The following is a 12,996-nucleotide window of genomic DNA, read 5'->3' on the forward strand; positions in this document are numbered from 1 at the left end:
AAACGAACATGTTTCTCCTACATTCCCCGCGAGGTCGGGGAATGTGCGCAATAACCGGGAAAAGCTCACATTCCCCGTTTTCTCACATTGACCGTAACATATATATATATATATATATATAATTTTTTTTTTTTTAAACACTCGGTAGCAGACAATTAAGATACCTAGTCTACAAGGAAAACACTCGCCACATACTCACGTTTCATTTAAATGCATTCGGTCCAATAAACTGCGTTTAAAATAATGACATATATTTGATAAGATTCCCCTCGTGGGTAAGATAAACAAACATTGTTGTCGTACTCTTATGATGTCATCACTGGGACTTTCCGGGATAGCGTCGCGGGGTTGTCGTCATAGCTCGCAGCTAGCTTGATGTAAAAGTAACCGTGAAACAGAAACACTGGCGTCTAAAATAGCATATACTCAACCGACGCACGACTAGGAAAACCATGAAGGGTGGGAAAGATCCAAATGACCCCGAATGGTTGATATATTAAGCTGATCTGAGACTGAGATATTGGAAAACAGAATGTCAACAACGCGGCCCCTCCTCGGCATGAAGCGGATCACCGAGATAGCCTGCTCGGACCCGCCGGGAAACAGGCTGTCCCCCTCCACCAACCAGGAGGGCCTGACCGTGGACGAGTTCACGGTCCATGAAGACAAGGAAGAAGAACTGAAATGTGCCAAACCCAGAGTAGAAAGGGTTTTCAAGGTAGTCTTTACCATTATTGGCCTCCTGGACCACACTGGAGCCCACCACGGCAGGAAGGCGTCCCGGCAGATATGGCTCCAACTCAAAGGAAAGAGAGACGATGTGTCGAAAGCAAAGGTACAGTGGCTCTACCTGACTGATGACTCAAACCGTTTCGATTAGCTACTATTTCTACGTAAACATACCCATTTGCTTGGTCGATATATCACTAATTTAGCATCCTAGCTCGCTATGCCAAACTGCCCACCGTTTGTGACAGGTGAACCAGATTGCAATCAAGAGGCCTCCGCTTCTGCTGGAGACGCTGGTGTTCAACACCGCATAGAAGGGGGCCAATAAGACATCCCACTTATTCGAGCTTATGTATGTTGTGTTAATATCATGTTGTCGAAAGGCAGTAGGAAGCGAGCCTATATAAGTCAAGCCTAACTTTAATAAGACGTGTTCTGGTGGGGACTGGCTATTAGTTAAGTTAGCCAGTAAAGTGGCCATTGCAGTGAGTCACACCTTGAACCTAAATTACATACATAGTAACTATGTTATTATAGCTAGAAGCTTTCGGTAAATGGTTATTTGGTTAGGCAAACTTGTATCGTCAACGTATTAAAGATGATAATTGTGGCAAACAGATGAGATGATGCAGTGTCACCACTGTCTTGTACCCTGTCATTTCCCCTTCTGAACACATCTTCTGTATCACTAGTTCCCCTCTCTCCGCGTACATCAATAGACAGTGCGCTGAAAGTTCAGTCGATCGAGAACCGGATTTGGCAATAATACTAGGCCTATGTCGCAACCATTGGTAGTCGCTCAGCTATCGATGCCAGTAAACCCGGGTATCCCCACACCCCATGGAGAAGAACTCAGAGAAGTGAAACGCCAACTCACTGGGAGTTGTCCAGGTGTCTGCCCTTGCCCTATGACTAATCCTATTGCCGTGTGTATTTAGGGAGCAGATTTAAAGATTAGGAATGTGACAGAATGTATGTTAAAGAAATGTTATTGCTCATGCTTGCTTCATTAAAGATTATATATCGCACTTGTTTGCTTTTAAGTATATTGTTTTTGCCTATAGTGCCCCAGCTACTGTCTCTCTCCTTCCCTTGACAAGGGTGCTGTGGCTTGTATGAAGGACTCCTTGTTTTGTAGAGAGAAACCAACCAGGTGGGATAGCGGCACTCCAAATGGAATAAAAGTACAAGACTTTCGGCAGCTCGGTTTACATTATTTTTTATTGCTGGGCTGCTGACGTGTTTCGGAATTGGCAATATGCCTTTGTCAGAGCATGCTGGCATATAGATTACAATGTAGTATCATAACTTCAGGGTGTTAAAATCCAATAGGAAGTTGAACTGATGATTAACAGTTTACAGAATTTGAAGTTGAAGCAGCCTAATGCCTTTCTTCCATGATATCACTGTGAACTGTTGATAGAGTTTACTATAGAAGAGTTGAAGAGAGGAACTATGCCCACTCACCTCCAATGATATAAGTGAGCTACTGTACCAACCCCTGTATGTCATTCCCTTTCTGGTTGTTTTTTTGTCTGTGACTATATGACTTTGTTGTTTTTGATGATGATGATGATGTTGTTGCAGGAGTACCTGCGGGGCCTGTGTGATCCTGAGCTGCATGAGGAGGAGCGCTATCCCGTGGACATGCACTGCATCTTCGCTGGCGCCCGTGGGCTCTTCCTGGACCGCCTGCTGAGGGACACCAGCGCCGAGGTCCTGGTTCCGGAGCCAGGATGGCTGCGCCTGCTGGGCCGGGCCGAGGCCGTCGTTATGGCGCAGAGCCGCGTGCAGCAGTTCGTGGCCCTCTTCCTGGAGAAGCGAAGTCTGCCCGGCGACAGGGAGCCCGCCGTGAAGAGGAGCTTCAAGGCGTTTGTGGAGGAGAGGGACGACAAGTACACCATGGAGCTGCTGCTGCTGCCCAGCGCCCTGAAGGAGGAGCTGCTAGGGCTGGCCAGCAGCCCCACACAGACGCAGACGCACAGCCCCGTCCCCTGCGGGGTGGACTCGGACCCGGACCGCTCTCAGAGCAGCACCCCTGTCACTGACCTCTCCAACCGCATCCTGGACACCAGCTTTGAGGAGAGCCCCCGGGGGAAGGCGGAGCCAGTGGCTGAGGGGAGCAGCGGTACTGGAGCTGAGGGGAGGGGCGGGGGCGGGGCCAGGTGCGGAGCAGGCTCTGGGTCCGCGGCGGCAGAGGCGGTCCTCTTAAACGGCCGCCCCTCCCACAAGCGTCGGTCGTCGGAGAGCGAGCTGAGAGACAGCAAGCGGCAGTACTCCCTGGAGAGGAGGGACCAGTCCCTGGAGAGGGAGCGGCAGGCAGCGGGGCACGGCAGATCCAAGACCCCCTCCCCCTCCTCTTCCTCCTCCTCCTCCACTGGCAGAGCCGGCGGCAGCCCTCTGAGCCCCCCCATCCTGCTTGACAGCGGGGCGTCGGAAGAGGGCGAGGCGGTGAGCCCCGAGACGAACCTGCGCTGCCTGGTCAACTTCTTCCGGACCATGGGCTACCAGCAGGAGGTGGTGGAGCGAGTGGTGAGGAGGACGGGCCAGACGGAGGACACCTTCCTCCTGCTGGAGCGCATTGTGGAGGAGAGCCAGCGGGTGGACGCCCACTCACAAGGGGGGAGCAGGGAGAGGGACAAGGGGGGAGGAGGAGGAGGCGGGGCGGGGACCTCGACACGCACCACAGAGCCTTCCTCCTCTTCCTCTTGTTTTTCGTCTACGCTCCCAGGCAGTAGGGAGAAGGAGCGCGGGCCGGCCAGGGCCCAGGGAGACGTGCGGGCCAAGGAGAACATCAAGCCCCTGGGCAGCAGCGGCTGCAGTAACGGCGTCGGCCAGAGGTGGCAGTTTGGTGCCGTGAGGAGCAGCAGTGCCCAGGGCAGAGCCTACGACATCATCACCATTGACGACGACGACACAGATGGGGAAACGCCTAAGACGGCGGAACACCCGGACGGCCAATCGGGATCCAGGAAGGACCACCTGTCCAGAGCCGGGCACCACCAGGTTGACTACCTATCGCGCGGTGGCTCTCAGACATTGGGGGCGGTGCGCGTGGAGAGCGTTACCGCCCTTCGTAGCGCCCCCCACTGGCTGAGCCAGAGCGCAGAGCCCCGGCCCGGCTGCTCCTACCAGACCCTAGCCACCTCCAGGGTGCCCCCTCCCAGCACAGGGCCCCCAGCCCACTCGCCAGCGCCGCCTGTGACGGGCATGGCCCGTTTCCAGCAGTCTCTGAAGACGCCCTACATTCTGTCCCTGACCAACCAGCCGGGCAGGCCAGACCTCAGGCACATCATCATAGACGGCAGCAACGTGGCCATGGCGTGAGTTACACACTCCTGCACACACACAGACACACCCCGTCACTAACACCTCCCCACACTCTTACTGTATCCACCCCCACACCAACCTGATTCTCTAACCCCCCCCCCCCCCCCCCACGAGTTGGAGCACTAGGTGTGAAAGAGCCCACCGCATTTACATCAGAAGATATGACTGTATTTAGAAACACCGCCACGCGCGCGCGTGTGTGTGTGTGTTAGTGTCTCGATGTTCATGTAGTGTGTGTGTGTCGGTGTGTGACTATGTAACCCTGCTTGAAGTGCTTGTACTCTCATGGGGGTGATCAGATATTTCCTCTGTTCCTGTAACTCTGTCAGAGTGTTAAAGTTAACAGCCCTTCATCCGAAATGTCACAATCATCACCCACAGAACAAGCCTTTCATGACGTTCCTGCCCCTCTGTCTCTTTCACAACCCCATCATCCTCTATCACCCTCCCTCCTCCCTTACTCACTCACTCCTTCCTCCCTTTCCTCCCACCCTCCTTCCTTCCCTCCCTCTTCACCAGAGGGACATTACTGAAGCCCATCAATTGAGCCCATTTCTTAGAATCAGACAGAGGCCGTCTTTCAACCCCGTACAGGGACACCTGAGATGATCAGTTGTGGGGGTTTTCTATTTTTCAAATCACCAGGAGGAAGCTAAAAAAGCTTTTCATGTCACGTTAGCTATTTACATAAGGTTGGCAAGGTGATTTTACTAGCCACGTCATCACTGGTGGTAGTTGTACTAACTCTTCCTGTTTCAAACACTTTCTCTCGTACAAGGAACTTCCCTTTGACTTTGCAAACCACCACCTGTGTGTGTGTGTGTGTGTGTGTGTGTGTGTGTGTGTGTGTGTGTGTGTGTGTGTGTGTGTGTGTGTGTGTGTGTGTGTGTGTGTGTGTGTGTGTGTGTGTGTGTGTGTGTGTGTGTGTGTGTGTGTGTGTGTGTGTGTGTGAGAGAGATACCATAGTGCCTAATTTCCCTCTGGCTTTGCGTGGCTCACCACTATGGCGTTCTGGTGACTCTCTGGATGCTTGGTTGTGTGTGTGCATGCATCATCATACTACAGTATGTTCCCCTATTAAAGCACTCCCACCATACTACAGCACAGTGAAGGTGTGAGAGGAAACTGAAGTGGAGGTCCAGCAGACCATGAAGGAAGAGTTGAACATTGTTATTTCAGTTCTTCATACCCGTCTAGCTCACATTCTTTCTGCTACTGTGTCTGGTTCCTCTGCAGGCTGCTTATTCTGTCTGTATACGTGCCTGTCTGTCTACAGTCTGCCCATCTCCCAGTCTGTCTCTCTGCTTATCTCCCTGGCTGTCTCTCTGCCTCTCCCTGTTCACCTGTCTCTCTACCTCTCCCTGTTCACCTGTCTCTCTACCTCTCCCTGTTCACCTGTCTCTCTACCTCTCCCTGTTCACCTGTCTCTCTACCTCTCCCTGTTCACCTGTCTCTCTACCTCTCCCTGTTCACCTGTCTCTCTACCTCTCCCTGTTCACCTGTCTCTCTACCTCTCCCTGTCTGTCTCTCTACCTCTCCCTGTCTGTCTCTCTACCTCTCCCTGTCTGTCTCTCTACCTCTCCCTGTTCGTCTGTCTCTCTACCTCTCCCTGTCTGTCTCTCTACCTCTCCCTGTTCACCTGTCTCTCTACCTCTCCCTGTTCACCTGTCTCTCTACCTCTCCCTGTTCACCTGTCTCTCCATCTGTCCCCGTCTGCACGTCTGTCTTGTCACGGAAGCAAGAACAACATCCCCACAGCGCTGTTAGCGCTCACTTCCTGTGTGCAGAGATGGACTGACCAGGGGACTTCCTGCTCTCTCAGTGACGTCTTGTTTCTTCTTGTTAATGTTTTTGTTGACGTTAGTCAGTCACTCGGTGTCAGACTTGATGACGGGTGCGTTCTTAACGGGCTGTCGTGGAGGTTCACACGAATCTGGGTCATCAGTAATCTGTGGCTAGCAGAGGAGCACAGTGTGTTGTTCTGTCTCTGGAGGGAGCAGCAGTATGCAGTGTTGGTGCTGCAGCAGCTGATGAAGCCAGTGGATTTGCAGGCTTATAAAAGACAGTGTGAAGATAGAATTGTGTGAAAGTTCCCAGTGAGGACAGGTTAAGGGCTGGCTGGGTGTGAAACATCATCAGTTAGAAAGCATGTTTGCTATTAGGCTCGCTATTACCCTGCGTTTTAACAGCCGGCGATTCTAGGTGATAAAAATCCCCCCAATTTTTTTTTTCCCTAAAACAAAAGTTCCTCCCGTGTGTTGTCATGGTCGAATGTTACCGTAGTTCAAACGTTCAAAAGTTTAAACACAGAAACACATTAATTTGATTGGCTCTTGTCGGGCGATCGCTGAACGTTCGCTGCATCGCCTGCAGTCACCGGCGGTCGCCGGCTCTCATAGACATATAACGCACTTCCAGCAACTAATCGCCCAAGTCGCCCGCTGTTAAAACGCAGGGTGAGGCTAACAGTGACCCCGCCCCACCCCGTCCCCCTGCCCTGTCTTCATGACTGTCTCATGAATGAGAACGTTTGTTGTTTACTTCCTGTGCCTTTGTTGTGTACTTTCTGTCGTGCAGCCATGGCCTACGTCGCTTCTTCTCCTGCCGAGGCATCGCCATCGCTGTGGAGGCCTTCTGGAAGCGGGGTCACAGAGAGATCACCGTCTTTGTTCCCCAATGGCGGCAGAAGAGAGACCGCTACATCACAGGTCAGTGGCGTAGCATGTAGCATGTCCGTAGAATATTCTTTCTCCTATGATGCTTTTAGCCTCTCTCACTCTGAAATGTAATTTAATGTAATGTATTGCTTCATAAATGTTCTTAGCCGGTAGACAAACATACTCCAGGAGCTTGCTCGATCGCCTTGTTGAGAGAGGTCAGGGAAGAATTTTTACAGCTCACTTATCTGGCCCCCGGGTGATTACTGTTTTTTTTGCTTCCCTCTGGAATATGTAGAGAGTGGGACGTATGCCCACCTCCCTTGTTCTCTGTAAAGCGCATTGTGTTGCCTCTGGGTATGAAATGCGCTATACAAATAAAGCTTTGATTGATTGATTGAGGTCAGCGAGGGCTGGGTATTGGCGAGGACCTCACGATACACGGGTCACAATACGATTGTATCCTGATACATTGCAATACTCTAAATAATTTAATGAAAATGTAAAGATAGAGCTGAAAATGCAACTCCATCCCTCGCTCCCTGGAGGTGATCCTGAAGGTGGAGGGACTTCTTAATCACGAAAAAGAAATCATGAAGTTTGGTTCTTTTATCAATTTATTATGGTTCTACTGAACATGGGACCACATCTGCTGGGTAAAAAATATACAGCAACATGAATGATCAATATTGATGATGTAGAAAGTCAATCAAATTAGCGTTGTGGCATTTGAGTGAGTTGATTATAATTGAATACAGCTGGTGACTTCTCTGAGCCCATTTAAATAGGGTTGATTTGATACAATCATTAGACTCAGCCACAAACGCCACAATGGGGAAGTCAAAGGAGCTCGGCAGGGATCTGAAAAAGCGGATCATTGACTTGAACATTACATTACAGTCATTTAGCAGATGCTTTTATCCAAAGCGACACAATAATTGCATTAAACGTAGGAAAAGCCAAAGTACTACTACTTGTCAGAACCAACAAGTGCATCTGCTTTCTAAAACAAGTGACTAAGAGCATAATCTAGTGCTGAAGGCAAAGTGCAAGAATGGCAATCTAAAATACAATAGGTGCTTAAGAGGGAGGATTGTTGTAGTTCTTCTTGAAGAGGTGAGTTTTCAGCCTGGGGCGAAAGATGGGCAGCGACTCTGCTGTCCTGACGTCAGTGGGCAGTTTGTTCCACCACTGTGGGGCCAGGACAGAGAAGAGCCGTGACCGCGTCGATTGACTGCAGGGGTCTCGGAGTTACGGGGCAACCAGTCGCCCCAAGGGAGCAGAGCGTAGCGGTCAGGAGGTGGTGTAGGGTTTGACCATGGCCTGGAGGTAGGAGGGGGCTGTTCCTTTCATTGCCCTGTAGGCTAGCGCCAGAGTTTTAAACTGGATGCGAGCCGCTACAGGGAGCCAGTGTAGGGAACGGAGGAGGGAAGTTGTGTGGGAGAACTTGGGGTGGTTGAACACCAGGCAAGCAGCAGCTTTCTGGACAAGTTCCAGGGGTTTAATGGCTGACGCCGGGGCCTCAGCGAGGAGGGAGTTGCAGTAGTCCAGGTGGGAGACGACCAGGGCCTGGATGAGTACCTGCGCCGTTTCATCAGTGAGGAAAGGGCGAATCCTCCTGATGTTGTAGAGCATGAATCTGCTGGGGCGTGTGACGGATGTGATATGTGCGGAGAACGACAGTTGGTCATCCAGGGTCACACCCAGATTCTTCGCAGTCCAAGTCTGCATCACCACTGTGTCTTCAATGATGATGACCAGGTCCCGGTGTGGGCAGCCCTTCGCCGGGAGGAACAGCAGCTCAGTCTTGTCCAGATTGAGCTTGAGGGAATGTGTCGTCATCCACTCCGAGATGTCAGCCAAGCACCCAGCTATGCGTGTCTCCACTTGTGTATCAGAAGGGGGAAATGACAGAACCAGTTGGGTGTCATTGGCTTAGCAGTGATAGGAGAAGCCATGCAAGCGAATGAGAGAGCCCAGAGATGTAGTGTAGAGGGAAAACAGGAGAGGACCCAGGACAGACCCTTGTGGAACGCCCGTAGTCAGACTACGCGGTTCCTACATCGACCCTCTCCATGTCACCTGGTAGGAGCGGCCCGTCAAGTAGGATGCAAACAGGGAGCGTACAGAGCCAGCGACGCCTTTCACCTCTCCAATCACTCTATCACAGAAAAATAAAAGTTGAAAGAAGTGAAGTTGAAGAAGAAGAGTTGAGAAGGTAGAAATAGTAACTCAAGACTGTGTACTTTTGGCCACAGCTGTATTCCCGGTCTTCTACTGTATATTTTCCTTGTTATATATATATATATATCGATACGAGGGGCCGGAAAATCAATACAGTATTGTGAAAAAAAAATATTGCAATACTTGTATAGATTTTTTGCACAGGCCTAAGGTCAGCCAATCACAGCAAAGCACAGGTCGAACGGCCGATCATAGTGCAGAACAGCCAGTCTGACCACTAGCCTGAGATCATTCTCTCAGTATGGCATTGGTATTGCTGTGTGTGCCTGACTGTTTGTGTGCACGCATAGGCGTATGAGTGTATGTGTGCGTGTGTGTGTGGTGGGTGTTAACTCTAGTCCTGTCTGTCCAACAGAGCAACCCTTCCTGAACCAGCTGGAAGATCTCAGACTGCTGTCATTCACCCCCTCTAGAGAGGTGTGTGGTCAGAGGATCTCCTCCCATGACGACAGGTACACACACACACACACAGTCTTTCTCTCAAACATACACACAAAAGGACATTACGTCACTTGCACGGTGTAGCACGTGCAAGGCAAGCCAATTGGTGCCAACTGTAAAACTGTTCTGGTCGGCAGTCATTGAAATAAATGGTATCACCATCTCCTCATTTACGACGTAATTTTAACGGATCATAACCCCGGATGGCAGAATCATCTGTAATTTGTTGTATAGTTAACTAGCTAACGTTTGGTATATTGGTTGATGTATATTTCTTCAGATAACTTGTGTAGTAGTGGATCTGAAATAGCTGTTGTTGTAGGCTAATGGGTTGGACATGGATTTGGTGATCTAGCGGCAACCCCAATGGACATCGCGTTGATAAAACGCAATAGTGAAATGTTTTCGGGTAAACCAATATATCAAAATTAGCTAGTTTACATACAACAAAATTACCGACAATTCTGCCATTCGGTGTCATAACCTGTTAAAATGATAAGTCCCAATCGAGGAGACATCGATTCCATTCAAGTCAATGACGGCTGACCAGAAAGTTGTCACTCTGGCACCAATCGGCTTGCAACAGAGACGTAATGTCCCTTCCTTCATTTTAGATTCCTTGACATGAACCAGGAAGTGTAGTGTAGCTGGTTGATATGACTAACTGAAGTGGAGACAACACAATGCTACATGTGTACGTCCATATACAGACAAGGCTACACACAGGACCCACTGAATGGTCTGATGAATGGTACAGTGGAGGCGGGTTGGGTCAGTAACCTCCGTGCTTCTCTGGCCCTGCAGGTTCCTGTTGCACCTGGCTGAGAAGACGGACGGGGTCATCGTAACCAATGACAACCTGCGGGACTTTGTCAACACCTCCGACGCGTGGAGGAAGATCATCCAGGAGAGGTGATTGGCTCAGCTACCTGCCAGTAAACACAGGCACATGAGTCAAACCAATCACAGTCACTTACATGATTTAAGTACAGTGGCTGTTTTCCTCCTAGACAATCTTTTGTTAATATTTTGGTACTTTGACTGCTTGCACTATGCTCTGACTAGCAGTTTCATTTAATGTTGCAAGATGAATTTAAGTCCTGCCCTGCCCTGCCCTGCCCTGCCCTGCCCTGCCCTGCCCTGCCCTGCCCTGCCCTGCCCTGCCCTGCCCTGCCCTGCCCTGCCCTGCCCTGCCCTGCCCTGCCTTGCCTTGACCTATCCTGCCCTGCCCTGCCCTGCCCTGCCCTGCCCTGCCCTGCCCTGCCCTGCCCTGCCCTGCCCTGTCCTGACCTCACTGACTGCTGTTCTGTCCTGTAACCTGTTGCTCTGCCTGTGTCTCCAGGTTGCTGCAGTTCACCTTTGTAGAAGACCTCTTCATGATCCCTGACGACCCCCTTGGCAAGCACGGACCACACTTGGAGATCTTTCTGCGCAAGGACAACAGGTCAGGGGGCAGCAGAGGGTGTCTGTCTGTGTGCTGTCTGCCTGTCTGTGTCTTCCTTATACTAGTAATAAACCCCATCCTTCCCCTTTTTTCTCAGGAGGAGCCCAGCGACACCCCCTCCTCTGCGACAGGACTTCCGGACTGTGCCCCCAATCCATGTGCAAGCCCTGCAGTCTGCCCCTCGACCTCCAGCCACCCCCCAGCCGCGATCCCCCCCCCACCAGTCTATCCCACAACCCTCCACCACCCCGCAGCCCCCCCCCTCCACCCACTGGCCCCACTCTGGCCCCCCCGGCTGGCACCCGCCCCGGCCCTCGCCCTCCCCCCCACCCCAGAGGTCACCGGGAGAGACCATGGAGCTGAAGAGGAAGCTGTATGACATTTTCCCAGACCAGAAACAACGCATCGACAGGATTCTAACCGACAACCCTTACATGAGGGACCTTAATGCCCTGTCAGGCCTGCTGCTGGGCTGAACACAAGCACACACATGGATACACACCTGCAGGCCTGGGGGGGGGGGGGCGTAAAGTTGACACAGAAGAGGGCACAAAGCTGATTTGGGACATTATCAAAGGCGCTGCTACTGTCCAATTCTTATTGGGAATCTGTCTCTCTCTCCCTCACTCTTTCTCTCTCTCTCTCTCTCTCTCTCTCACACACACACACTCTCTCTCTATCTCTCTCTTTCTTTCCTTTTCCCTGATCTGTGTAAACTCAACACTAGTATCCATAGAACATGATCACCCATAAGCACAAACTGCACTTCTCTCATATCTCACTATATTTGGCTTCTGGGTAAAACCATTAAAGACTTTGGAAATAACAAGCTGCCCAGATGGCGCATTTGATGTGGTCTTATTTTTTATGTTAAAGTTAAAAGGTTACATTAATTACATTAATGTATGTGGTCTTATTTAAAAGTTAAAATTTTGAATTTCCTCAACTTCTCTGCACAAAGTCTCTAATGTGTTCAAACTGATTGTGTTGAAATAGCCTAGCTGTTGCCGTTATGGCTGCTGAAGGAAATCCTCTGCTTTTTTCTTGTAATATAATTATTGTTTCTATTTGATGGATTCGTTTTTTGTAAATACTGTATGACCTTTTTGGGCTAATGTGCACATACATGGTGTTATTTGGGTCTATTTTGTGCATGTTGGATATACAGTCTCTTATTTCTACCTGCCTGCCTCTTCTCTCTTGTGTTGCACAATCATCAACAGATACACCATGGCCATAGTGTGGATGATGACCGAGGAACCACAGCCCCCCTGTGTGAGCCCACACGGTTTGTCCTACAGACAGCTCTCCCACATACACACTAAGCTGAACCAAGTGGACCAACATACTTTTAGTGGAGTTTTGGTGTTTTGGTTTCAGTATTATTCAGGTTTTTGATGTTTGATTTGGTGTTTGATTTGGCTCAGTTGACAGGGAGGAACCCAGAGAACAGTGTGTTCTCTGCAGCCAGATAACATGCAGTAACACAGGAGCCTCCCCCAGTGGTTGAGCCCTACCTAGAACACCAGGACTGTCCCATGTTACTCAATCATCTAGCTGCTGGTACTAGTATTGTGTTGTGCAATACAATCTTTCATACACACACAGAGCAAACCGCCAACTCATAGTTGGTCAATAGAACCATGGCACCATGGCAATGGCTGTTCCACAGCATGACCACTAGAGGGCAGTATAAACTAAACTGAAGGGGCACAGCTGTGAGAATTTTTTTTCTAAAAATCACAATTCAGCACAGAGAAATGTACTGTTGTACATTATAATAGACAAACACAACTGTACATTATTCAGTTTGGTGATCAGCCAGAATGTTGTAGCATTTCTTTATTATTCAACTCTTTTTGGAGATGTGTATTGATGTGTTACTGTAAACCAGTGGCTGCATCTCATTAGTCTACAGTGGTTACCTCCCCTCATCTCTCATCTTTTGAGTATTCTCTGCACTGAACAGAACTGATACTGTAACATTGCAACCTTTCACATCAGTATTGGGTATGGAGTGAGGGGAGAGAGAGGAGCCCACTTTCAAATATTGAGGTGCAGCGTCTTTCGCCAAACTTCTCTCTGTTGCCTCCTAACTACACGATCCAATGGATGTGTCTATGGTTTACATAGCTTTCCTTCCAGGCTTCT

General features: G+C 50.0%; 1 protein-coding gene across 1 annotated transcript; it reads left to right on the plus strand.

Annotated features, from left to right (window-relative positions):
* The first annotated feature begins 391 nt into the window (after positions 1 to 391).
* On the plus strand, positions 392 to 12,006 carry n4bp1 (nedd4 binding protein 1). The gene is made up of 7 exons (XM_084452954.1): positions 392 to 835; positions 2,317 to 4,052; positions 6,637 to 6,767; positions 9,316 to 9,412; positions 10,206 to 10,313; positions 10,744 to 10,845; positions 10,943 to 12,006. Exons 1-7 carry the CDS (start codon positions 533 to 535, stop codon positions 11,319 to 11,321), a joined length of 2,856 nt encoding a protein of 951 aa, XP_084309080.1. The 5' UTR covers positions 392 to 532; the 3' UTR covers positions 11,322 to 12,006.
* Positions 12,007 to 12,996: the final 990 nt, after the last annotated feature.

Source organism: Borostomias antarcticus (assembly GCF_949987555.1).
Source record: "Borostomias antarcticus genome assembly, chromosome: 18".
NCBI classification, from domain to species: Eukaryota; Metazoa; Chordata; class Actinopteri; order Stomiiformes; family Stomiidae; genus Borostomias; species Borostomias antarcticus.